The sequence below is a fragment of the Dermacentor albipictus genome, chromosome 6 (assembly GCF_038994185.2).
Source record: "Dermacentor albipictus isolate Rhodes 1998 colony chromosome 6, USDA_Dalb.pri_finalv2, whole genome shotgun sequence".
Classification (NCBI taxonomy): domain Eukaryota; kingdom Metazoa; phylum Arthropoda; class Arachnida; order Ixodida; family Ixodidae; genus Dermacentor; species Dermacentor albipictus.
Window position 1 is genome coordinate 66,535,824 of NC_091826.1, and position 26,261 is coordinate 66,562,084.

Here is a 26,261-nt window from a genome sequence, read left to right on the forward strand (position 1 = left end):
CTGCTGTGCTTGCCTTTTATGCAGCTCGCTCTCGGCGATGTCAATACGTTGTGTCGCTGTATTGATTCAATGCTTAACGCATTACCGTCGACAGTCATCCTGAGACGGCCTCTGCCACTTTGTCTAAGCAATGTATTATGCAGTCCTACAACACTACGACGTAACCGCACATGTAGCAATTCAAGGCTTCCATTAACACCTCACACGGTCCGCATACACGGCAGTTTTTCACCTCCATCGTTCACAGTGCTGACAAATGACAATGTTAGCATTGAGACGTGACGCAAAAGTTACCTCGTTTGAGCAAGCACACAAAACAAATGTTTGTTTCCGCGTAAACATCCCACATGTTATGCGTAAAACAGGATTTTGAATAAGAAATGCAGTGCATCATTGAAGTGCGTGCATTGTTCACTGGAGAGAATACAATCCCTTTCGCGTACATCGCACATTGCGACAAAGTAAATGAAATGAAAGAGACTTCAACAAAAAAAAGTAATTATAGAAAATTATTTCGCAGGTAAGTGCTGAAAATACTTTCATAAGGAAAACGTTCGCAAACACGTCCATACGTAAACGCACGCGGAAGCGGAGTTCATCAGCATTGTGATTCCATAAAATAATGCACAGCGCTTTTGCGAAGCGCTTTTCCTGCGCCTTTCGAAGAAACTCGCTGTATGGTCGTTCACCTCGCGTGTCCACATGGTAAGACTTTCTATACATATAAGATGAAACGGTTCCAATCACTGAGAAAAAGCAGAAAGAAAAATACAGTGCAGTTGGGCTATTAGAAAGCGTAATTCCCTGCTTAAACACAGCAGTGCGGGTTTTCGTCGCTCTACACAGAAGCACTGCTTGTCTCGTTGGGTGGTTCTGGCCAGGTGAAGTCTGTCATGAGTAGATGATGCGGCTGACATTTGAAGGCTTGCCGGAACGCTGCTACCGCAGGCAGGACCGCGTTGCAGATGACCTTCTGTAGAGAAGACGGGGATAGAATTTTAGAGGGAAGATAATGTCGGTTATAGACGCCAACTATGGAAACCGGGGGGGTGGGGGTGGTAATATTTGTCCCTTCTTGTGAGTAGGCTACGGCGCCTAAACACACTGGTGAGCCTGAGAAATCTCCTCTTTTGAATCCAGTGAAGGAAGAATTTTAGACTCGCACGCCTTATTCATTGGGCCACGCAGGTAAGTCTAAGCGATCCTGAAAGTTTCGGCAGTCATTCTTACCCAGTGCGACTGATCAAACAACATTTGTGATGAATGTTGAGTTAATGAACTGTCTGACACGTATAGAGCTTACTGAAGTGGCATCTCCGTTTTAGCCTACATTTCCAGTCTTACTGTAAATAACATTGCAATTCCTTCATTAAACTACCTTGTAGCGTGGGCCGTTACCTATATCACTGCGTCACACTCTGATGTTTTGAATCTCGTGGTAAATCTCGATATTACGAAAACCAGTGGTCCTGAAGGCACTCGCAATGCTTTCCTTCTTCGTTACTACCTTTGGACAATTCATTATCAGTGTTATATAGTAAGTCTTCATCAACTGCGTATGTACATAATTCGTGGAGATGCCTAAAATTTTGCCTTCATATAAGTTCGGTAAATGCAAGATGTTAACTACCAATTGATCTTGTGAACCTGTAGCTGTATAAACTAGTCCCATATATCATCATAACCATAGCATCGACTACCTAAAATCCAACATAGGAAGTAACTGTCAGCTTGGTTATTGTGTTTTCGTCACCATTACAGCAACTGGTTGAGTTCATCAGCGGCATTGCTAAATGATCAGATCATGGTACACATGTTCACGTAATGTTCATAGATTTGTTATAAGCATTTCACATGGAGCTTCACATTGAGAAACTGTGCAGGCCCATCATGATGAAAAATAAACCTACATTTGTTGACTGGATAGCTGGCTTCTTTTCCGCTGTTTAATTTTGTCGTTTATAGAATTTTTTAAATGCACAGTAAGTACATAACACAATTTTACTTCCCGACCTGAACATTCTCAGAGCCAGATATTATTTCTATAAAAAGGCGAAGTGAATATTTCAATAATTAACACCTTTTTGGTAATTAACTTGTAAATTGGTTAGCTTACGGCACATTGCGCAATTTCCGAATTGTAGCTGGTATTTCTAAAGTTATCGACTAATTGGGATGAATTCTGAGAATGACATCTGCTTCGAGATATGCATTCTCAAAGTGGCCGAAAAACGACATTGGTGTTTCAGTAGTGTCTGATCTTCAGTGCGGAAAAAGCCAAATTGTTAGAAAACAGTGTGTGGAACAGTGCACTTTACCTCAAGTTTGCAAACCCGTAACCCAGAACTGGCGCTAGTTGTTTCGAAATCCGTTTCAAGTGACGGCGCCTTGTGGAATCGCTGGCTAGAGTTAGTGCATTGGAACACATGCGTTGCAGCTATAAGTTAAAGGTGTACAAGGGTAATTGTTAATTTGTCAGTTATGCATAGCGTTCTTTAGTGTATGTAATGTCCAGTTCTTCCAGTAATCCATCTAAATAAGTAGATATATGCTACATATGGCAAAGAGAATTTTAAAAAATTCTTATAGGTAAAATAAAGCACCTTTAATCATTCATGTTAAAGCTTCTAGCTCCCATAGTGATAACGTCTCACCTGACGTATACCGCAGGACAATGTTTTTTGCCCTAGTTTCTTCCTATTTGGGTCAATGACCTTCCACAGAGTATGACCGCGCGCCTACGTCTGTATGCTGATGCCCTGCGTGCTATATCATGAAATTAATTTTCTTAAAGATCACGTTGTTCCTAGCAATGCATTCCTACACTTTTGCACACGGTTTCGTATGTGGCAAATAAACATTAAACAGAACCGTCTCTGTGTCAATTACATGGCATTTAACTCGGTATTTATTCACGTACTACTCCTTCAATAATTCCTTACTACTGTATTTGAAGATGAGTAACTTGGGTGCCACGTATACTTGCGCAAAGCAAACACATCCAAATAGTGTGCAATGAATCGCGACGAAACTTGGCTACCTGCAACGCGCTCGTCATGTGGCTCCTCATGGAACTAAACTTAAAACTTACAAAACTTTACTTCCGCCTAATCCTTCAAAATGCGTCTTTGGAACTCTTCCCCAAAAAATCGTAGCGTTTTATCTGTCGTAGATATCACGGTGGACTTTTCACCTTGCGATGAAGTTTATAGGCTGAAGAACGTCGCCCAAGTTTTTTATTTGTGTCTCTAAACGGAAGCAACAAAATCATGAAACTACCGCTTGATTTTGCTATAACGTTGCTGATATTGTCACTAAACTATGGAGGGAATATTAAATAACGCTGTAATTTCGGAACTCGGCTATAATATGAAGTGACATGACGTAAATCATCTACGGAGACGCTTCACAAATACATCGCGTCCGCGCAAGTGAGGAACAAACAGTGCATTTACCAGCACTAGGTAAATGCCTTTTATTTTACCAATATATTTAAGCAACAACGGATGATGAGATCTTAAATCCATCGCTTGCCTTCAGTTTTTGCCGCTTGAAATACCCCACAAATCGAAGAAACCCGTGTAATCTGATTTTCCTAGCACAAAAAGGCACTTGGTTCACGTTATCGCTGATCTACATAAAAGCACCGCGAGGTATTTTTTCGTGAGAAAGCGCCGAGAAACGTAAGCGGTGCGTTCGGATTCGCGTGGAAAAGCCGAGCAGCTGCGATATCTACGCTATTCAACTGCTGATCTGTCTGGTTGACCTGCTGCGTTCTAAATCAAGCTATAAGAATTTTTGCGATGTGGTTTGTTAAGTTCCTTTTGCGCTTGCGAACGCGCGCAAATCGAAGCCATTTAGTGAAATTGTTGTAGCCATAGCATGTAGACCCATTCAAATCAGTTTTTTAACGAATAAAACACATTTGTGTGTGTGTGTGTGTGAGCAATATGTCAAGTCATAAGTGGCCCTCTGCTGTTAAGCACCAGTGCACTCATATGGCTGCCGAAGCAAAGGCAGCTGTTGCTTCCTCAGGGTGCCGGAGCCTAATTTCGACCGCTACGTGTCCTTGTGAATAATACAGTGTGCCCCAAGAGAACCAGTTTCGAATAAACTTTCCTAATGTCGAACTTGCTAAAGTGACAACAAATGTTTAGCCATGTCGCTAAGAGAAGCTGCTAGTCGCTGTATATAGAAATACCTGCCACTATCGGACGAAAACTTCGGCATGTCTAGCCACAAGATAGCAAAGAGGGCAACACTGGTATGAAGCTAACCCTTCCTACAAAACGTGGCATATTAAAAGGGGTAAAGTTTTACAATCTTATTAATTTGTGGAGTTGCACCCGCGTTGATAAATACATGACGTTCGCTATACCTTCAAGTAACCGTAGCTGTCGCAGCCTAAAAACTTACCGTTTCCACCTAGCACCGATATGCAGAAACGCAGGCTTCTTTTAACTGTAGCAGGTTGCAATGCTTTGCCTCAGGATGATATTCATTGCCATTTATCATTCTTGTATACAAATGTGGCATGTTATGTTTTCCTCCTCAGTGGGGCAGCAGTATTTGTAAATAAATAAACAAATAAATAAAGTATATATATATATATATATATATATATATATATATATATATATATATATATATATATATATATCACTGTGCACTCATGAAGTAAATGTATTCCCGCATCCTGCCATTCTTGCGTACTCATACAAGAGAGCGCAGTGCGCACGAAAAACTTCTTTACATTGGGATGCTTGGGAATCAGTCGCACGTGCATTACACATGCAATATGTTTAGGAAATACGGCAAGGCGTTCGCTAAGCTCGTCAGGTGCCCACCTCTTCCTATGAAGACAAAACTAGGCTAGACCTGTCAAACAACTCGTCCCGATAGCGTCAGCTGCACGCAGAAGGAAGCTTCCCCGCATCGCACCTGCAACTGGATGGCGCGACCATAGGCACCGCAGTGCGCGAAGCACGTGACCAAAAAGTAGAGCTGGTCCTCGGGGACGCCGCCGAAAGACGGGCGCCTGCCGTCTCGGCTGTTCGCCGCCCTCGTGGCCTTCGCGATGGCTCGGGCCTCGGGCAGGCGCGGGATGCTGCTGGCGAGACGGGTCGCCCAGCCGGCCACGGTGAGCTCCCGCCTCTCGTGCGCGTAGTGGTCATCGAGATAGCCGCTGTTGTTCACCATCACCTCGTAACGTTGCATGTCCGAGAACAGCATTCCGAGCTGGCTGAAGATGGGGAGGTTATTGGGCTGCGGAAGGGCATCGTTGCAAAGTGTTACGAATGGACAAGTTTCGTTCCGCGCGGGTTCGTGGTTTTCAAACTTTTTCAAAACAGGAAAAAGTTTATATGCTCTCATTTTTGATGTCATGCAATGAGTTTTTTACGTGGAGACCAATCTTAAAAACGCGACAATACTCAATAAACAATTGAAAGCTGTACACTTTCTATGATTCAGAATATGCAAAAATAGAGGTTAAAATATCAAAAATAGAGTTTTCAATCAATGGGATATATTGGCGCCTGAAAAGGTTAAGGTGTATAGTGTATATAGTATAGTACATGTAGGCTATGTTCTATATTTGTGTTGTTTGGCTATAGTGCGTTAGAATTCTCATACAAACGTCACTTTCACCAGCACAACAGTAAAATAAATGTAGCATCGAAACGCATATCTCGCGTTTGTAAATTACCGTGCTACTCATACCTGGAAGTTAAGACGCAACCAAACACTCCGTGGCTGCTCAGTGGCTATGGTGTTGGGCTGCTGAGCACGAGTCCTCTCGATCGAATCCCGGCCACGGCGGCCGCATTTAGTTGGGGGCGAAATGCGGAAGCACCCATGTACTTAAATTTAGGTGCACGTTAAAGAGCCCCAGGTGGTCGACATTTCGGGAGACCTCCACTATGGCATGCCTTACAATCAGAAAGTGGTTTTGGCACGTAAAATCCCATAATTTAAGACGTAACCAAAAGCGGAAGCAAGCTTTAGGACAGGAAATAGTGTCCCACACATCTCAGACCCGCAGAAGCAGACCCTTTGTAGTAAAAATAATACAAGGCCGTATGTGAACTGCGTGGTCTGTGTGGTGTACGAAATTCCACTTAATTGCGAATGAGTGTTTATGGGCCGGACAGGCTGTTGTATCAACCACAGGGCAAGGGAACAAGAGCTATCTCTCAAGAATAAGACTAACGCACATTTGCCTAAGTACTGCGATTGCCGCACGTGGGAGCCAGATTTTTCCCATACGCGAATTCTTGTTAAAAGCAAAGTTTCCCTGGCACGGGAATTAACGGAGGCACATTTCATCAACATGAAAGGTCACGTCTGTGTCAGCGATACGTCTGTGGCATCACGTAGCACTGAACGACAGTTTCTGCGCTGTATGATTGGATAGTTATGCAGGCTTGTTTGTGTATTGTGCCCAATTGTATAAGTGCACCCTTGGCTGCTTCGCCTTTATATATTATCCCGTCTGCTTTCAACCAACTACTTGCAAGTGATACTCTTTCCTGTCCTAAAACTTTTTTCGGTCCCCAGTTTTGTCTTAAGTTCGTGGAATAAGATTGACTAACTAGTCGAGCAACAATTATTGCTACCCGGATATGTTGCACGCCATTCCACATTTTAACTCACATGCCGTACCATAGCCTATAATAAAGAGTATAACGGAGCGATCACTACTGTGGAGCTTTGCCATTTTATCGGTTTCGTTGCTAGATTTATCTGGTTTTTGGTTCATTCGCCAACGCATTTTTCCATGTAGCAACAGGGGTCTTTTTCCTTAGCGACATCACACAGCAAGTTACGACATTTTAGCGACTTTGTAGTCGGAAAACTTGTTTAAAAACAAATTTTTGACCAGGCATGAGCTCTAATGAAACAACACGCGTCTGCATTCACCGAGGCCGCACTATGGCGGGTTGAGTCGAAGCAAATAGGCTACACATTGCATTAACAAAATGAACGTTTTTTTTCGTGATCTTTAAAACGCATAAGGCTGAGTCTCGAGTAGTGTTTAAGTTTCGCTATGGGCATGTTCGATTGGCTTATCTTCTCAAGCATAGTAGTAATTTAAATTACGTATACTTGTAGCAATAAGGCTTACGGTGAAGTTGAGAACGCGGTATGTGTATAAAAGATATCACCTGAACAAAACTGCTGATATCAGAGCGGCAGGGCTCATTCGTGAAAGAATGGGCAGTTTCTCATGGCCTTCATGCAAATCAGTACCGAATGAATTTTGCAGGCAGATCAAGGAGCGACAATTAGTATTGAACCTGTACAAAGGTCATGTAATTGTAATTGTCGTGTTAGCAACGTAGCCAAGATCGCGTCAGAGCATGCTTTCTTTCACCAGCTCTTGAAACCGGAAACTTTTTAGGCGTGACGTAAACCGACTGTGCGACTTTGTGCTGAGGAATTCTGGCCAACCGTGTTCTTTTGAAGCGTGGTGGATTCGTAAACTTAAAATATGAAAGTAAACAAATGTAATTTCGCTACATCTCACTTGTAAGTTTACTAGTTATTTTTCGTTTGAATAAGCACTAATGGACGTGAAATTCCTTGGAAGACGCGTTACGCTCTTTTACTCTATATGTGAACGTGTTCCTGAAACACGTACACTGATTGAAATTAGCGTTGACGACAATTTTAGCGACATTGGAGCAGCACTTAGGGAAATTTTCGCGACTTTCATTGCGTCAGTTTAGCTACATGCTCGAAAGAAAGTTAGCAACACTCCTTCGTTGAATGTCGCCACAAGAAAAGGTACCCGCTCGGTGTCCCTAAAACTCTAAAATATTCCCCATATGTTAAGGAAAAGCATGTTTGCGTTCAGTGCAACTTCTTCATGGCATTCATTCCAAATCCGCCTTGTTGAAATACTTGTGTTCGCAAAGCTCTTCAGGGTGTCAAATATTCCCTTTATTTCGTACGTGAACATTCGCACTGCTGAAGTGAAATAACTGTGCTATATAGCTGTGGAATGCACACAGTAAAAACCATTTTGATGGACCCGCCTAATAATGAACGTCGCAACATGGACACGGGTAAAGTATCGCAACAGCTCCGTTAGATATGCGAGGTCCTTACAACTTTCTAATTGAGACGACTCAAAAGCAATTGATATTGAAACATTTCTAAGAAGGTTTTTGCCAAGAACACACTCACCACAAAGTTTTCATCATAGAACAGGATGAATCTCCCTAGAGTGGCCATCTGCTTCGAGATATGGGTGCCGATCAAGGCCACAAGGACAGGCAATGGGTGGCGCGCATCGAACAGTGGTAGCGCCCTCATGTAGCTGGGGACCACGACTTCCCTAGCCACGAGGATGCGGTACAGTCCGTAGGTAGCGATCCCTGGCGCGTGAAGAGCGGTCTGCCTAGGGTGGCGCAACGACTTCTTGAGGATGTTCATGCCCGCGGTGCATATGCGTATGTACAGGTCGAACAACCCCGCCCTGGTGTCGAAAGGTACATAGGCGTATGTCCGGTCCAGCATGTGCCACGTAAGAGTCATGTTGCGGGCGTTGACGACAACACCAGCCATAGCGTCTGCAAAATAGTTCTCGAGAGCGTCACCATATAGAGCGATGAAGGCGTTGATGGGTCGCTTGGCGAGGTGCAGCATTTTCGACGTGTAAACCTTGTCAACCGAACCTTCTTGTTCGAGCTTCCACTTGACCAGCGGCAGGGTCTCCTCGAGCGTCAGCATGCACTTGTGGCGCCAGTAGCTTCGCTCATAGGCTGCGAGGCCCATGTCCTCCAGCATGTAGGTGGTGAGGTAACGCGAGGCGTACGGCGACAGCAACCACACCGCATACGCACCGAGGAAGAGCTTGAAGTTCTCGGTGAAATTGTCGTGGCTGAAGTGGGTTGCGTTCAGCTGAGCGAATAGCTTGGGCTGCAAGTTCACAATCTTGTCTTCGGGCCAGAATTGCGAATCGTCCGCAAGATGACCGTTGAGGGCTCGGCGAAGCTCGTGGTCACCGAGGTCAAGGAACGCTGGAACGGCATGCGGGTCCCACAAGCGGAAAACCAGTTGTGCGATATCAGTGTGCGCCACCGTTACGGCCTCGATCATCCGCGAGTACGACTGCCCGGTGCCGCCCAGGATTTCAGCGCAGCGTCTGAGATAATCGTGGTGTTTGGCATAATCTCTGAGCCGCTCGAAGTTCCCGATCCAGTCGGTGCACCGTTCGTCTAAGGTCGTGTAAATGGTGTTCTGGTTCGGGCGCGATGGATGACGACCCACGAAAAAGGCCCAGAATATTTGTATGCCGAAGCGTAATGACGACTTGACGAGTGTGCCGAGGAGCTCGGGTCTCGAGGCTGGGGACTTGTGCGGCCAGGGAAGCCCCACCTCTTGCAAAAATTTCGGAATAGTCCATGAGCTCTGCCTGCCGCCCTGCGGTTCCGAGCAAAACAAACTCTAATCGCACCTTTCGCCTTTTGTGTACGCCTAAATGATGTCCCCTAAATGTGTACGCCTAAATGAGATGGCGTACACGCCATCTGTTTTTATAGTTCTACTAGATATCTTTGGAAAATTACCTGTGAAATACACGCTTCAGATGTCGCAGTGTAGAAGTGGCTAAATATGCTATTTGATCTATACCGTATGAATAATTTACTTAGAACACATACTCAAGTCGCGAAATCGAAGGCGAGCGTGCAGTGAAGTCACGTTTGTTTAAGGAATTAGCCAACGCATTAGCGCTGACAGTCATCGTGAGATCGGTTGTGCCGCAAGTTTTTTTTTTCTTATTTTATGACAGTAGCCTCTTTCATAGTTATTGTTGTTTGTCACGCGTATTTTATGGGCGCTGGCGTCACCGATAATGTTTTGCAGCCCAGTGATCGCACTGAACGTTGTATTTCTGAGCTCCGCGAAGTCGTTGCTCCTCTTTCGCAAGATTTGCCTGAAATAAATTGGTTTCGTCTGTTTCGGATCAGCGTGTTTCTCGTCTCAGAATTCATGGCTGAGGAACCTCCTCGAGGTGAACTGTTTCTTTGAAACCCTCTCTTTTAGCCCCCCATCAACTTCACTGAGCCGGTCAGAATTTCTTACGAGCACGAGCTACTTAGAAGTTGAGTTGTTCTACAGGACTTTGTAAATCATAGTAATGGACACGCACCCTATCACAGAGACAATGCTGGTAGAAGCGTTCGCAATAAGGGTCAATACATACATCACGGAATATAGAGGTCAGAGACAGAAAATACTATCCTTATTTTCCTCCCTCACTTATTACCTAATGGTGTAGTTAATAATTTTACAAGCATGGAGAAATATAGTGGTGCCACGGTTGGCTGCTGAAAGACGAACAACAATGCAGTCGTATCGAAAAGCGATGACACGAAATGTCCCATTGCATAAAGATGGATAAGTGGGTTGGTTGGTAATGCATTAGTATAGGAACTCGGTGCTTTAAACACAGGACGTAGAGAAGCGGCACACACCACACGCGCTTAGTGTGTGTGCTTCTGTAGGCAACGGCATGAAAACAACCGCGACGCTCTCTCGCTTACCCGGCTGAAACACTTGAGCAGCAGCGCCGTTGCCTTGTCTCGGGCCCTGTGCGAATACTTGGGGATGGAACGCAATAGGTTGTGCTTGACCACGTGACTCTCGAAAATGGCTTTGTACTTGCGCAGTGGCGGGCTGCCACGTGGCGCATTGGCGTCCCAGTTGCTGCAGACGTGCCTGCGCAGGTAGATGGCGGCAACATTGCGTGTGAAGAAATTCTTGCTCAACTGGAATTGGTTCGACTGAACAATCTCGTTCAACTGAATGACATGAGATACATGGCCTGCATGACAGGACAAGGATGACATGCATGCGTTTCATGCGTGCGTGAAGCGAACGCGATGACATGTGATGACGTAACATGAGCGACATGCCATGACAAGTCCTCCCAAGATACGTGTACCATTACGTGAGTTGAATGGCATGGTTGACGTGACGTGCCCCATATGACGAATGACATGACTTGTCAAGGATGACATGAGATGCCTTGTTTCTGTCGTCATATGGAGGCTCGAGTAACTCGCAATTGCTAATCTTTACAAGCATTTTCACCCCCCCCCCCCCCCTGTTTAGCTAAGTGGAAAACCCCGACTATTGCTAGATAGCCAGTTGCCTGCAAACCGGCTCCATTAACATCCACTCCCAGAGTACGCGGGTTCTGGATATTTTTTTTGTTTCTTCTGGCTCAGTACAGAAATTTTGTTTATGGTTCACATGTTGCGCAATATAATAGAAACAGCGCGTTAGTTAGTACTGTTATCGGCACATGCCGAATGGGCAGCACCAAGCAGTTATACGCTATAAGACATAGCCGTATCATGACCACAATTTCGAGTTTCTTGCATTAGTGGCAGTAAGCGAGAATATGAAAGCGGCAAAAAACCATCAGGGATTGCCTTCCTTTTTGTACTGAACATCCTTTCCCGGCCACACGTTGCTGTCACGTGTGGAGCCGATGTAACCCTGTGAAGCCGATATAGCCGCGATGGCAACACAACTAACACCCTGAGGGTAAACTCGACGAAGCAGGTGCGCCAGCCAATCACGCTTGCTCATTTCCGTGGCATCATGGCGGAAGGGAACATCTTGCACTAATGATGTCCCTAAGGACCTATATCAATGAGCATGGAGTTACAAAGCGAGAACTGTATCGTGGTTGAGTGGGCGAACTTTGTATTCAATGTATAGGTGTCCACCGCGTATGCGCTCTTAGGAACCTTATGTACAGTAGGGTATATCGTAGATTCTGCAAATATGTTCCTCCAAACGTCTGGTTCGTCTTACACAGGTAGGCGGACGTCGCCCTAGCGGTATAAATAAAGCGGACGAACGGGTACCTTGTAGTATGCCTCTCGTCATCTCTCCCTCAGCACATTCTCGTCCTTTGCAAGCCTATGCCGCGGCTTAATGTTGCCTTGAGCGTTGCTGGTCAGCTTGATACTCTGGAAAGCCTACTCCCAGTACTAGCCATATTCGCTAATCTGGCACGTTTCTAAGGCAACACCGCATTCAGTAGAGGCGACTTTGCCCTGTTTTGAGCGGTCGAACTCGTGGCTGAGTGGTAGCGTCTCCGTCTCACATTCCAGAGAGCCTGGTTCGATTCTCACCAGCCCATCTTGCAAGGTGCTTTTCATTTATGAAGTGCCTTCTTTCATCCTTTGATAACAGGCATCCTTTGATAACAGGGCTCGCGAAAAACTAGTGAGTCGCTCGTTCTGCCAGCTGCGAGATTGTCTTGCGGCCGCCGTGGTACAGAGCTTCGTGAGAGTAACCGCGCTCACCTAGACAAAAGTGCATGGCTTAAACGCAGCGCCTTATACTGTAAAAATTGTTCTAAATATTGAAATTTCCTATTACAATTTTATCCTACATGTTCATGGGTAAGAGCCTTCGCATTATGCGCTTAGATACACATTATCAATGCATTCTTTAGTGCGATGAAAACAAAAGATAAGATATAAACGGACATCTCTCTGTACTGTAGCGCTGTCCCAGGTTTTATTTATTATGCGGGCAGTTGACTCATCTTTCTTTTAGAAAAGACGGGACGCAGTAATTTCGACTACAAGGGCTCTCTTCGGAAAGGTCCTGCAGGTAACCGCCATTACAAAATTTGAAAAATGCTGCACGCACTTATCCACTAAGCAACTACCACATGATTGAACATATCGTTGAAGTTCTTTGAATCAATCGACAGTGAGATTATGAAAACTTTTTGCGACTAGAAGACGTTCGTCCTGCTTGAGTAGCCCATTTAGTTAGACCCATTCTCACGGCATTTAGAAAAGTTCACGCTACATCGCATTTTTGATATTTTCGTGCACCTAAAGGAAACTCGTCCAATAGCGATCTCTCACGGATCTTTGCAATGGAAGAGACAAGTTGCTGTCGTTCTTGCGCGTAGGCGGTACACACACAAAATATATGTTCAAGTATTTCTGGCACCTCACAGCATTCACTGTTTGGACTAGTATCACTGTCACGTATCAAATGTCTATAACGGTCGGTGAATGCGACACCCAGGCGAATCCGGTCCACCATGCTCGTGTGGCTTCTTATGAGCTTGTGAGGCATACGAAGTTTCATTTCTTGGACCTACTTGTGTAATCGCTTGTGTCGTCGATCTGGTTGGGTCCAGTGTTCTAACGTAGAGCTCCTGTTTACGCGATGAAGTAGGGCGTTTGTGTCCGTTCGTGAGAAGGGAATGCGTACTTCACAAGCATTATCTAAAGCAGTTTTCGCTTCAGCGTCTGCCTGTTCGTTAACAAGAGTTTGGTAACAAGAGCTGCTACAGCTTTTCTCCAAGCCACTGGGCTGGACGCACGGCTTTAGAGAGGCCAAAACTCTGTGAATTTGTATATACGCATCTCTTCCTTATACCATCATCATTCATCAGCCCTTTCCCTCCCCGTGCCTTTTCCCCAGTGTAGAGTAGCAGGCCAGAGCAAGTTATAACTCAGGCCGACGTCTCTGTCTTTCTATAAATAAATTTCTGTCTCTCTCTCGTGCACAGTGCCACAATTTCGCCAGGGCCCACGTTCAAGCACACGTGAGGCCAGTGTAAGTTCATCGCGTTTACGTTGGGCATCACGCGTTTGAATCCCGTAAAGTGCAACACGGCCACGAGATAATAGGTTTCTCGCACTAGAAAGGCGTCACACCCGCGGTGCTGTCGCTGTCACGGGTTCACTGGAAGTATTTTCCATATCGATTACTGAGGCATCGTTCGTCTCTAAGAGAAAGGGCTTCACAGATAGTTAACACAAGATGGGTTATACGTAGGGCGCTTTCAACCAGGGACGTTGGCTAGTTTACAACCACGTGGGTCAGCTCCAATTGTTCAGGGCAACCACAGACCAAATCACATTCAGTGCCTTGAAAGCATGCTGCCCCGTGCGATTTCGTCGAGAGATGCAGGCGCCACCCCGAAGCTTATGCTTTCCTGAATTATTTGCTACTTCTCGCATCCATGATGACGAATACGATATGTCATTGTGGCACATTATTAAATACAACACTCAACTGCTCAATGAGATCTTAGCTACGATCCTCGCGATGTGCCCGTGTTCGAGTATGCGCAGGACTATTCATAGCGTTGTACCTTCAATTTAATCCCGAAAAACATTAACTCATGATTACGGCACTCGGAATTGCGAAACTTGACCGTGCCGCGTTTCACAGCGGTCGCCAGAGACCCCCGCCCGCTCGTCGAGCATGCGCTGCAAACGGCATGCTAGCCGGTCGCGTGGCTTCCGCTTCGCCACCATCGCATTCGCGTCCCACTCGCCCGACTTTTTCCCGAGCGCTGTTATCAAAAGACGCTTGACAGTAAGAGACACGCTTCCCTCGCCCTCTCTATCCTCGGCGCAAGAACGCAGCGGCGCGCGCAGATTGTGGCAGCGCCGCGATAGCGGAGCGCAACTACTCTCCGGCCGTTCGCAGTGGGTTCACCCTTATGAAAATATGAGATGAGTTTCACATGAAAGTCTGACGAGTTTTGACATCACAGCCATTAGACTTTCTGATGAGTTTCTTTGGAATTTTCTGATGTATTCCTAATGTCATTCTATAACATATTGGCCACCGTCTTTCTGTAGAACTCTTGACGAGTGCTTTTCTTGTGAGCATGAAATGTCTTCCTAATGTGCGCTCCAAAGCAGTTTTCTTGTGACTTTCTCACGTCTTCCTAGCGAATCTCTAATGAGCTTATACATTAGACTGCCGGTGCTCGTATTACTCCTATAACAAAATTGGCCACCACGTGTGGTAACATTTTCTCATGTGTCCCAATGGCAGTCAGACCTTATTTAAATATGTTACCTGTGCGTGACTATCTTTGGTGCTATATATATGCAGCCTGTATGCATGTATGTCCAGTGAAGATGCAGCACTTCTGACATGAACATGGACCCTACATATGCTGCATGTTAGACATTACTCAACGAAAGAAATTTAACAAAAACATTTATTGGGCATATCAATGCTTCCTTAAATGCAGAAGGAGGTTAAATGAAAGGAAAACACAGTATCAGCCTGGTTACGGATGTGATATCTCCCTTTCATTTAATCTCGCTACTTATCACTGAGGAGAGGCTGTTCTTGAGGTGGAGTGTCGTCATCTTGAAGTAAGTGCATGTGTACCCTGCATGGTAGAAAGGACAGATAATTAACAAAACTTGGCAATCAACCACAGAAATACACGCTGTATCACTTGCTGCAGAACGGTCTGGAGACGTTATAGCTAGTTCTGCGAAAAATTTATGTGGTGTCGGTTCACACAAAGTTGAGGAACCACTGTGTGGCCTTTGGGTGCAGCAGTAACTACAGTAAGCAGAAATTGCTCTTGGCTGAACAAATGTGCAACATGGATCAGCTGTGGCGTGTGTACATGTCGTGAACTACTTCAGCTATATCGGTTTCCACTTGACAAAGGACAGCAGTGTCTGTGGATTGCTAGCGTGAATGAGAAATTCTCACTAATTACTTGGCATGGAAATGAGCGTAGGAGTGTTTGTGTATGGGCAACCCAATGCATCCCAGAGACATCCAAGTGCCAGTCGTTATAGAATATTTGCATCAGCTACGGGCACAGTTCTCATACATTCCAAGCCTACTATGTCATGCATGTGTTGGCCTCCTGAATGATGGCATATATCCCATTCAAGAAATACACCACACCATGTCTGGGGTTTTTTATCATTTACACCCGAGCACTGCTTTCAGAGGGAGGGCACAAGTTGAAAAACAAATGCGTAAAGCATGACAAAGAAGCTTGCATAAAAATAATTTAATAAATAAGCATGGTGGTTGCTATGCCACGTCATTAGAGAGTATTCCTCTTTGTCATGCAATCATAATGAGCGTCGACTGACACACGTCCCATTTTTGGCTGTGGTATTCTTCACTGATTTTGTTGTATCAGTCGGTTGCCATAGGCGAACGAAACAGATAAACAAGCTAAATCCAGTGCACAGCTTGTCGTGTCAATGCATGGTCAAATAAGACGAGCACACTGGTCCTTTGAGTGAATTATGGTGCTCTCCTAGGCGCATGCTGAGGCACCGGCTAGTCAGCGTGCCCGATGTACATTGGACCAAATATGCACGTGATCAAAAGAGTAGCCTACATTAACCCTGAAAGATACGAGACAAATTTTGGGTATTTTTAACTAAGCAAGCCTCCAATGCCTGGGTGCCTTTGTCAATTCACTTGTGGACTGCAATGCACGTATATTTTCAGCAAAAATAAATTAGGCAGCATATGCACAACAGTCATGTTGTATGGTCTCCCTTCCCTCGCTGCGCAAATTTTGTCCTGAAAAGTTACATGAACTGATTGAATTGAAAATTGAATCGAGAAATGCAAGGAGGCAAGCGAGGCTTGCTTGGTTAAAGGTAGCACCAAATTTGTCCAGTGCGTGTCAGAGGCACTGTGCTATATTCCTTTCACATGTGGTCAAATGTACATAGCGCAGACTGGCTGGTGCCTAAATATGTACCTGTGAGATCACCATATTTCATTCAAAAGACCAGTATGCTCGTCCGACTTGGCCACACATATCTGCAATGGGGCTTCAGGCCAGATTAGGATTGTTTATCTGTTTTCACCCATGGCTGAAAATTGGCAAGAGAAATCAGTCAGGCGCACCACATGAATAACAATAAGTGTGAGCCAGCCCCCATTATCAATGCATGAAGAAAGGCATCCTTTGTAGATTACAAGGGATAGAAATTCGTCTGTGCCTATTTACTTCTTTTTATGCAGACAACATTTACCATGATTTTATGCCTTTGAATTATAACTTCTGCCATCCCTCTCAAATTAACTGGTGCACAACACAAGTGCACATCCAGTGCTATTTTTGTTAGTCCTTCCAACAACTTAAACAGTCAGTTGTTAGCCAAGGTCATGTTGCATAGTCTCCCTTCTCTCACTGCGTAAATTTTGTCCTGAAATGTTACATGAACTGATTGGTAAATTCAAATGGACACTACAAGTTTCGCCGAGTGGACACAGCTGGTTCTCAGAAATGCACAAAAACAGTGATGGGTATCTGTTGGCATCCTGTAGTGTGTGCAAACCAGCTGTGACATTGCTGCAGTAAACACACTCACAGCTGCTACAATGCCTACCAGCATGAATAAGGGCAGCTTGCAAAGAAAAGAATACGAAGAAAGTGAGAGAAAAAATAGAAAGCTTACCAGAAAACACCTCACTACTTAAGTAACTGCAGCACAATGAATACTGGCCTTCCTATTTCATTTCAAGAAATTCTAGTTCATCAAATGTGTATTTGCCAGTGACAGTTATTCTGAGAACAAGACAGACATGATTGTAAATATCAATGTTAAACAATGGTAGGCACACTGCGTGCTTAGACCTGTGACATATATGACACGCTACACTTCGAATTCTTACATGGACAAAAACAGCACATGTGTGTATCATAAGCAGAAAGGAAAACAGGGAAATATGGGCTACAGCATAAGAAACAGTTCCAAACAAATAAAACCAAGATAAAAAGAAACATACTGTGTAATAGGCAAAAATAAAATGGACTTGCAGCCAAGCAATTGATGCGAGAAAAATACTAAACGTCAGGACATGCGACGTGTAGTTTTAACAGAACAAGATAATGTGCGCATAATATCTACAAACACAAATAAGCAGCAAGTGGAATGATGTTGCAGAAATATTTAGCCTATTTAGCAAGATGCATTAAGTAATATGTCGATACACTTATCCGCTAATGATACCGAGATCCTACTTTTGTGAACACGTACACTTAAAGCATACCTGACATATCCATCCAGATTACACGCCGTGTTGCTGCAGCCATGGCCACGGGTTATGTGGACACTGTTGTGGGTCACGGCTTCACCACTACAAAGAGAATTCTGTGTTAACTTATAGCTGTGGCACAGTAAGACTATCACATAGTGAACACATGCAAGGAGCATGTAAAAACAGTCATGAAAACAATGCCTGCACTGGTGCAGGGTGGCAACAGAGCACAAAGTCAAAGTTACTGATGAATGTCACGATAACAGGGACCCCTTCAACAAGGCAAAATTTCACACGCAGGAGCAGCAGCGCATTACATGAACGTTTGTTTACATAACGATTCTAGAGTTTCTTTCATAACTTTAAGTAACTATCCCTTGTAATGTTTACTTACGTCGAAGTTATGGCAACACCCCTTCAAAACAAACCTGTACTAGTAGCACGCTGTGATTGCTTACATTTTTTTCCCCAATACTGCTCTTAAATCGAAAACCTTGTAAGCAGAGATTATCTACAACGTCGAATCATTTATAAGCGAGGAAACGTCATAGCAGTAAGAATCGGTCAAGAGGTAGATGAGTCGTTATCATGCGACTTCAGCAGAAAAACGGGAGCTCACGCACAAGCGCGCATGATGAACACGATTATTTCTGAACGTAATCTTTCTCATCAGAAGAAAACGCTTATCAAGATTTTCAATTCTGCATTATGGCAATTAATTCGCGCAACTAAACTCTGACACCCAGCAAGCATCGGCATACGTTTCACTGTTGTCGTGGGAGTTCTCTTTCCTACGTTCGCAAGGCACCCTATGCCCACACGAGAAGCACGCACAACACGTGTGTAGTTAGCAAGCACGGTTACTCACCTTTTGAACGGCCCGACGCGGTCGAAAAGCGCCCTCCAAGTTGCCAGTGCTTCGATGCTACTCCCAGCAGACATACCGGTGCACAGTGGACGAGCAGTGGCACGCTAACAACACGCATTATTTCTTCGCGACGTCCACCCAACTTTCCACGACAACCAGAGACAAAGGGAACGCACTCGACAGCATGAATATCGTTGGTCCACATTTCGCTGGCGCGCCACGCACACGGCGAGTTTGCAGCGAGACACAAGCTGTCTGTGGCGCTTATGCGCACGCGAACTAAGTCACATTTGGTTACAGCAAACACAAAAACACACGATCTAACAAGCACATCGTTGCAGCTCGCACACCCGACCGACTCGAAAACAGAGCAACAGACTGATTGGATTGGATTGGATAGGAAACGGGACGGTAGGTGGCGCCACGAACAGGTCGGTTGGGGCCAGCCAATGTCTCGGCTAGCGTCATCTGAGGATTTGTGCGGCTGCCTAATTGCGCATAGCTGTTGCAAGACAAAGAGAACCAAAGATAAGTCTATATTGTAAGCTATAGCTTGGCATAGAAAGAAATTCTATAACGCATTTTCAATTTGAATCGCTTCGGCTATCTGCAGCCAGCAAAAGCATGGCCTTCGAGATCTGAAAATGTTAACCCTATAGAAAGCCGTTGCGGTGACGCTATTCGAACGATTTTCACTTCAGTTACCTCTAATAAAAACCATGAATTACGCATTTCGCTGCTCCCCATGCTACCTGCGCCGTCACTTCAATTTAAATAACTTCCTGCTGTCGTTCACATCAACTATATAGCCTCAGACATCGTTGACGCGATCTCCGAGCGACACATGTGCAGTGTGCGATGTTTTAGTGCCCGTTGCAACAGTGTCAGTCGGAAATCATCAAATCTGCTCGTGTGGCGCAGCTTACACCCCTGTCGTCCGTATCTTGCTTTCGTGTTGGCGTGTTTAACGTGCGCGGGTTGCACTCCTGTCGCTCGTGCCTTCTGTGTTGATCGTGCTACCCACGAAGATTCCTCGAAAAACCCACATGTCTCGGCAGCGTGCATTTGTCCTATGTGGTATATGCCAGAAGTGTGCGCTGGCGTACGATGTGCGTGCAACCAAGTACTACAGTGCGTTCCAGCAAATAGACGCTGCCGCTTACGCGCAGTTTCTTTTTCTTTTCTTTTTTTCCCCGTCGTGGTTGCTCAGTGGCTATGGTGGTGTTGGGCTGCTGAGCTCGAGGTCGCGGGATCGAATCCCGGCTTCGGCGGCCGCATTTCAATGGGGGCGAAATGCGAAAACACCCGTGTACTTAGATTTAGGTGCACGTTAAGAACCCCAGGTGGTCGAAATTTCCGGAGTCCTCCACTACGGCGTGCCTCATAATCAGAAAGTGGTTTTGGCACGTAAAACCCCATAATTTTTTACCCGCAGTTTTCCATGTCATGATCATGTCAATCTGCAGAATTGTCGGTTTGCCACTTAAAGACTAGTAACACATCCGAGTAATCAAACTGCCCAGAACAAGGCATACGCTATAGTTTGGCACTGTTTACCAAATGTGATAACGGAGTAACACAATCTTACAGTGCTCTTTAAAAAGGAAAGAAAATGACGTCGTTGTTTTGTGCCTAGCCCTGATATATCGGAAGCATTTCCAGAGTACTCGGCGCTCACGCTGTGTTATATCGTTTTCTTCATTTTTGTCTCTTAGACTGCCCCCAACGATGAATCAAAACGACTCCCAGCAAAGGCCAAGGGTCCGAGTGTCTTAATTAACTGTATCCTAATTAACGGTACCTTACTTAACATCGTCTTCATTAACACCAATGGTCATGAGTTCGACGCCCACCAATAGTCATGGGTTCGAGTGCTTTCATCAACTATATCTTAATTAGCTGTACATTAATTATCATCGCCTTCATTAACGACAACGTTCGTGGGCACAACTCCTACACAAGATCATGGGTTCGAGTGTTTTCATTAACAATATATTAATTAAATATGCCTTAATTAACATAAACTTTACCAACTAAGGCTGTGGGATCGAGTGCCTTAAGTGACTATATTAATTAACAGTACCTTAATTAACATCGCCTTCATTAACAACAAAGGTCGTGGGTTCGATTCCCACCCAAGGTAATGAGTTCGAGTGACTTAATTCCTAGGTCGTAATTAACTGCGCCTTAATTAGCATCGTCATCATTAACAAAGGTCGTGGGTTCGAGTGCCTCAAATAACTGTATCTTAACTACGCCTTAATTAACAGCGCGTTCATTAACACCAAAGGTCGTGGGTACGAGTGTCTTAATTAACGACATAATAATCAGGTGCACATTAATTAACATATTAATTAACATGCTTCGACTTCCACTAAGGGTGGTACGTGCGTTCGAGTGCATTAATTAACTATATCTTCAATAACTGTCTTAATTAACGGTATCTTAATCAACACCAAAGGTCATGGGTTCGTAGCCTTAATTACCGCCAAAGGTAGTGGGTTTAACTCCCATGAAAGGTTGAGAGTTTGTAACCTCTTTGTACATCGAGTGCTCAGGCCGACAATGCCGGATTTTCCGGCTCATGAGCCATTTAATGCTATCGCATTACAAAGAATTTTTCACGACTTGGCATCGTACACATTCATACGTGATGTACTTTGACATTAGCAATAACACAAAAAAGCTGTATACTCCTCTCATCAGAAATCTTAAGGTGCATTGTCATTTGAGTCTCTGATGTACTTGTGATGCCAAAAAACATTAGACGATGCATTTCTTATGCATGTCTGATGTCACCTTAGGAACACATCACGTCCTCTACAGAAACTCATGGTTCATTTTCATAAGGGCAAGTTTTTTGACCAACACTGTACGTTTCAGGACGCGACGTAAACATCTGGTATACACGTGTGGAAAGTTGCCGTAGTTGCTATTCAGTGCGTGCTCAGTTGTGTCTGAATGATCACAGATACCAAGATGAGGTTTGCGAAGCGAAGAATTCTGTTCTTGGTTGATGCTTCTTGCCTTGTCCCAACTGATTCCACGGGTAATCGATCCTTCATGTTGGGCTACTGCGTTTAACGTATCTTTCTTACGCTCGAATATTAGGCTCCCATATACCGACTGACCTAAAAAAATAGAGTGCTTTCATTCCTGCTACGTTCGGCGATAAAGGCATACAGCCGCGCCACCGCAACTCACCGGTAGAAGTCGTCGCACGGGTGCACGCTGTGGTCGCGCGAGCGTCGCAGGTCTTCGTCCAGCGTGAAGTGGTCCCGCCGCCACGGATCGAGCCGCGTCAGCAGCAGCGCCGGCGTGGCTAGCAGCGTGGTCGTCGTGACGAGGACGGCGAGCAGCACGAAGCAAGAGTAGCGCGCGCAGGACGCCCCGCAGGACTTGTCCTTGGGGGCAGGACTGCGGCGCTGTAGCGATAGCGGCGGCTGGACGGGCGCAGGACGGCGCCGAGGACACGGTGGCAGCTGCACGGGGCTCTGGACGCGTCGCATGCCGTTGTCTTTGAATCCAACGACGACTGCGACAACGCTGCTCGAGGTGGTCCCGCGGTTGAGGTCGCCGGTGTGGGATTCCACGCGTTCTGAGGGTTTGAGTCGCAGGAACTGAGAGGGGGCTTCCGACGAGACTGCTACGGCCAGTTGCCTTCTTCTTCTGGTTCTTCTTCTTCTACTCGTGCGCTCTTACACGTGCGCCCGTGAGGCACCCGCCCAAGCGGCCCCAATTTTGTTTTCGTTTGTTTGTTTAGCATGGTCGTTATGGTTCCAACCGCCACGGGGGATTGATCATGAAATGTGTCGTAGCAGAGAAAGAAAGAAGAAAAACGGAATTTGGCTAAGTTAAACAAAGTATAATACAGGGGTGATAATCATTGGTATTATGTATTTTCCGGATATATTAAAGAAGAGGGGCTGGACATACTGTTGGTATCCACGGCGAGAAAGAGAAGACGCTGAGGGAATTAAGTTGAAGCAGAGAAAAGAAAATAGGGGTGGGGACGACGACGAAGTTTCCCTGCTAAGGTGGCTGCTCACCGCTCCTGTGAAAAATCTCGCCTTCCGCGTAAATACGTTCCATACATCAAGAGGTTGGACCCCAAGACATCTGAGGACGCCCCGGGCGCTCATGCGCAGTCTGGTTTTCTGACATTCAGCGAATGTCACTCCATCGACCCTGCAGCTGAATTGTACACCGGGACTAGGCCTAGTGCCTCCGGTGACGCGCTGGCGGCGGTAGATTCACCGGCGGCGCTCGTCACGACGGCGTTACCGGCCGCACAATTGACACCTGAGCCTGGATCCCAGCTCCTGGTCTCTGCTCCAAGTCCTTCGGCTACAGCCCACCCATCGCCTTCCCAAAATGCACATCAGACCGTGAGTGATCTGCCCACAGGGCGGAGCCCCGCAATGGCTTCCCAGACACCGATCGGGAATGGGGCTCCAGTTGTTGTGCATGACGAACCGAGTACCCCTATGGACTTGTCTTCTGCGCTACCATCTGTGGCGTCGGCACCCCGTGATTCTCAGAAGCGTCCTTCGGAGCAATCTGCACCAGATTCGTGTTCGGCCAACAGCGGCTCCCAAGGCAAGCGTTCCTGTCTAACGACTGACCACCCAGTTGTGTCGACACCGGGCTCGGCTTGCTATAAAGCAACCATTAAGGCTCTGGCCCCAACAAGCCTCACGGAGATTCCGAACAGGATTATTCAGGCGAACCTAGACGCTTGTCTTGGCGCCACAGGCTTCCGCGGCTTCGCGGCCCGGAAGAAGTCAAATACCATCGCTGTGTGGCTCCCGACATTGGCTGCTGTCGAGCGTTTGCAAACGCTTCAACGTCTCTCGATAACGAGCGAGGTCACCGTGCCGGTCCAGGTGTACCTGGTAGAGGGCTCGGATCTACAGCGCTGTGTCGTTTACAACGTTGACGTTGGCGAGGACCAGACTGCTCTCCAGCGTGAGCTCTACTGTCCTACTCACCGTGTCATTCAGGCGCGTTACATGGGAAAGGGACGCTCTTGCATCATCACCTTGCAGGGCCCACCAACTCCTCCAGCCCGCCTGTACTACTATGGCTGCATTCTACGACCTCGGTCATATAAACCCAGTGTCGTCTATTGTTACAACTGTTTCCGACCGGGCCACATGCGCCGATCCTGTCCATTTACAGCGCCAGATGAAGCTGTATTAGCTGGCGCAGTGTCCTATCGATGTGGACTCTGCAAGACCGACGACCACGAGATCACTTCTCCAACTTGTCCCACAAAGCAAAAGGCCACTCAGAAGGTTCGTCGCGGGATCCCTAAGCAATGGCCTCAGCATGCTGCAACACAACCAGTGCCGACATCAAACAGGTTTGCGGCGCTCCAGTGGGATGACGACGACTGGCCAGAGCTTTCCGAGCCCGACCCGCCTGCACCCCATTCCCAACAGACTTACAGTGACAAAGTTCGCAGAGACCGCCGTCGCCCGCTGGTTATACAGAAGCAGAGCGGGCCGGAACATCCGCGTGATGATATGGCAGCAGTTGACAATCAAATTGCCCGCCTTTTAGCGGAGGTATCCAAGCTCCGACAGCACCGTGAGCTACTTGCGCGTCGGCGACGTTCAGTGGATTCTCCCACCAATACAAGTATCGATTCCGCTGCGTCATCGTCTCTCACGCCCTGCTGTATCGGTCGCAGAGTCTACCAGATCTCCAGCTCCGTTGCCGGATAACTCTACAACATCCCTTTTGCGGTTCATGGTCAGCCAGTTATCCAACCTGACATCTGTGATTTTGCAACACCTGGACTCGTAATCAAAATGGCGGGCACAGGTGCTTGTGGCGTGCTTCAGTGGAACTGTAGAGGGCTCTCCACGAAAGTGGGGGAGCTTAAATCCCGTCTACGTATGAACAAGCTGCAGGTGTGGGCCCTGTTACTACAGGAGACCAACGCCTTGCCTGCCATTCCGGGCTTCAGTGGATACGTGTCTCCTTCGATGAGTGACCGTCGCGTGCACACAGCTGCCCCTCCAGGAAAGGCGGCAGTGTATGTTGATACGCGCTATCCTCAGGTCTGCCTTTCTCTTGAAAACTGGTGTAACTCATATCAGGAGGTAGTGGCAGTAGCTGTGAAGTTACCCAAGACAACTGTTGTGGTAGTGTCATACTACATAAGACCAGCCGGTGGCTCTGCTTCAAGAATTAATCTGGGCTGGTTAGTGAATGTCCGTCGCCAATACCCAGCGTGTCCTATTTTAGTTGGTGGTGATTTCAACGCCCCTCACCCAGATTGGGGGTACCCTACTTCTAGCCCTCGAGGTAGGCGTGTGCGGGACGCCTTCGCGGATGCGTTGTTTGTACTACTGAACCATCCCGATTCAGCAACGCGAGCTGTGCCTCAAGCTCGATACAGCATACGCACCGGATCTTACGTGGTGGTCGTGTCCCGGCACTCCTACTTGGCACCTGGAGCCCGACTGCTGGGGTAGAGACCACCACCCTATCATCATCGGCCTTCATCCGTCGCAGGCCCGCCGATTGCGCCGCAAGTGTTCTGTGGTCAATAGGGACAAATTTCGCGCCGTTCTCCAAGACACCTCTGTGGACTCGTCATCACTACTTGCTGACCGCATACAAAGCGCGCTCAATGAAGCCGCAACCATCAGCTGGGTAGACGTCAATAGACCGGCACCGGATATCGGCCTGCTCAACTTGTGGGCTGCTCGCAGACAAGCTGAGCTGGCAACATCCCGAGACCCCACTTCTGCACAAGCACGTACAAGACTGAATTTCCTTACTGCTAAAGCCCGCAGATATGAACGCGACCTCTCGCGGAGGCACTGACATACGTGGTGTGAACGGTATTCATCCAAGACATCGAATGCTTCCCTCTGGCGAACCTTCCGCGCCATGGAACATGGTGGTAGCCGTCCAGATGCGGCAGCCACAGCCTGCTTCGCTTCTGGCTTGTCGCCGGATGATTTCGCCAGAGAAGCAGCCCGGAGGTTCTTCCCGCAGTACGACGTGTTGCCTCAAACAGCCAATGGTGCTTCCTTGGCAGGCATTCCGATACATATCGACAGGTTACCATTTACGGCAGACTCCGAGGGGATTGCAAGCTCTTTCACCATGCCTGAGTTGCTTGCAGCGATCGATGGTACCAGTCGCAAGACAGCACCAGGTCCAGACTCTATTACTTATGAGGCCTACAAGAACCTGAGCTCCGCTGTGCTGCCTCAACTCCTCCACGCCATTAACAAGGTATGGCTAGATGGCGTTGTCCCTCCAGGCTGGAAGTCAGCTATTGTGATCCCGATTCCGAAACCAAGCAAGCCGCCGACTGACCTTGGCAACTTCCGACCCATTTCCCTAACGTCAACGTTGTGCAAGCTTGCTGAGAAAATGCTTGCCACACGAATGTCGTGGTGGCTAGAGCACCACGGTTTCTACCACCCTGCTCAAATTGGCTTCCGTCCATCCATAGGTACTGAAGATGGGCTGGCTGTCTTGGCATCCTCGGTTTTATCGTCAACTCGTAGCCACAGTGTCCGTACTGTCCTCG

General features: G+C 46.7%; 1 protein-coding gene and 1 long non-coding RNA gene across 2 annotated transcripts; both read right to left on the minus strand.

Moving 5' to 3' along the window:
• Positions 1-323: 323 nt before the first annotated feature.
• On the minus strand, positions 324-22,376 carry LOC139061139 (uncharacterized). The gene is made up of 5 exons (XM_070540750.1): positions 21,908-22,376; positions 10,554-10,728; positions 8,191-9,429; positions 4,942-5,265; positions 324-973 (listed from the first exon to the last, which is right to left on the minus strand). Exons 1-5 carry the CDS (start codon positions 22,210-22,212, stop codon positions 839-841), a joined length of 2,178 nt encoding a protein of 725 aa, XP_070396851.1. The 5' UTR covers positions 22,213-22,376; the 3' UTR covers positions 324-838.
• Positions 14,999-19,068, minus strand: LOC139046883 (uncharacterized). The gene is made up of 3 exons (XR_011506970.1): positions 18,704-19,068; positions 17,848-17,934; positions 14,999-15,193 (listed from the first exon to the last, which is right to left on the minus strand). It is a non-coding gene; the product is annotated as an uncharacterized lncRNA (long non-coding RNA).
• Positions 22,377-26,261: the final 3,885 nt, after the last annotated feature.

Bases quoted from the DNA above. Each gene is read 5' to 3' on its own strand.
- LOC139061139 (XM_070540750.1), bottom strand. From the start codon at position 22,212: ATGCGACGCGTCCAGAGCCCCGTGCAGCTGCCACCGTGTCCTCGGCGC. The intron at 10,729-21,907 runs GTGAGTTGCGGT...CTACCTGCGCAG, and splicing joins CCGTGCGACGACTTCTACCG to GCACGTCTGCAGCAACTGGG. The intron at 974-4,941 runs GTGCGATGCGGG...TCTTCTCTACAG, and splicing joins GTCGCGCCATCCAGTTGCAG to AAGGTCATCTGCAACGCGGT.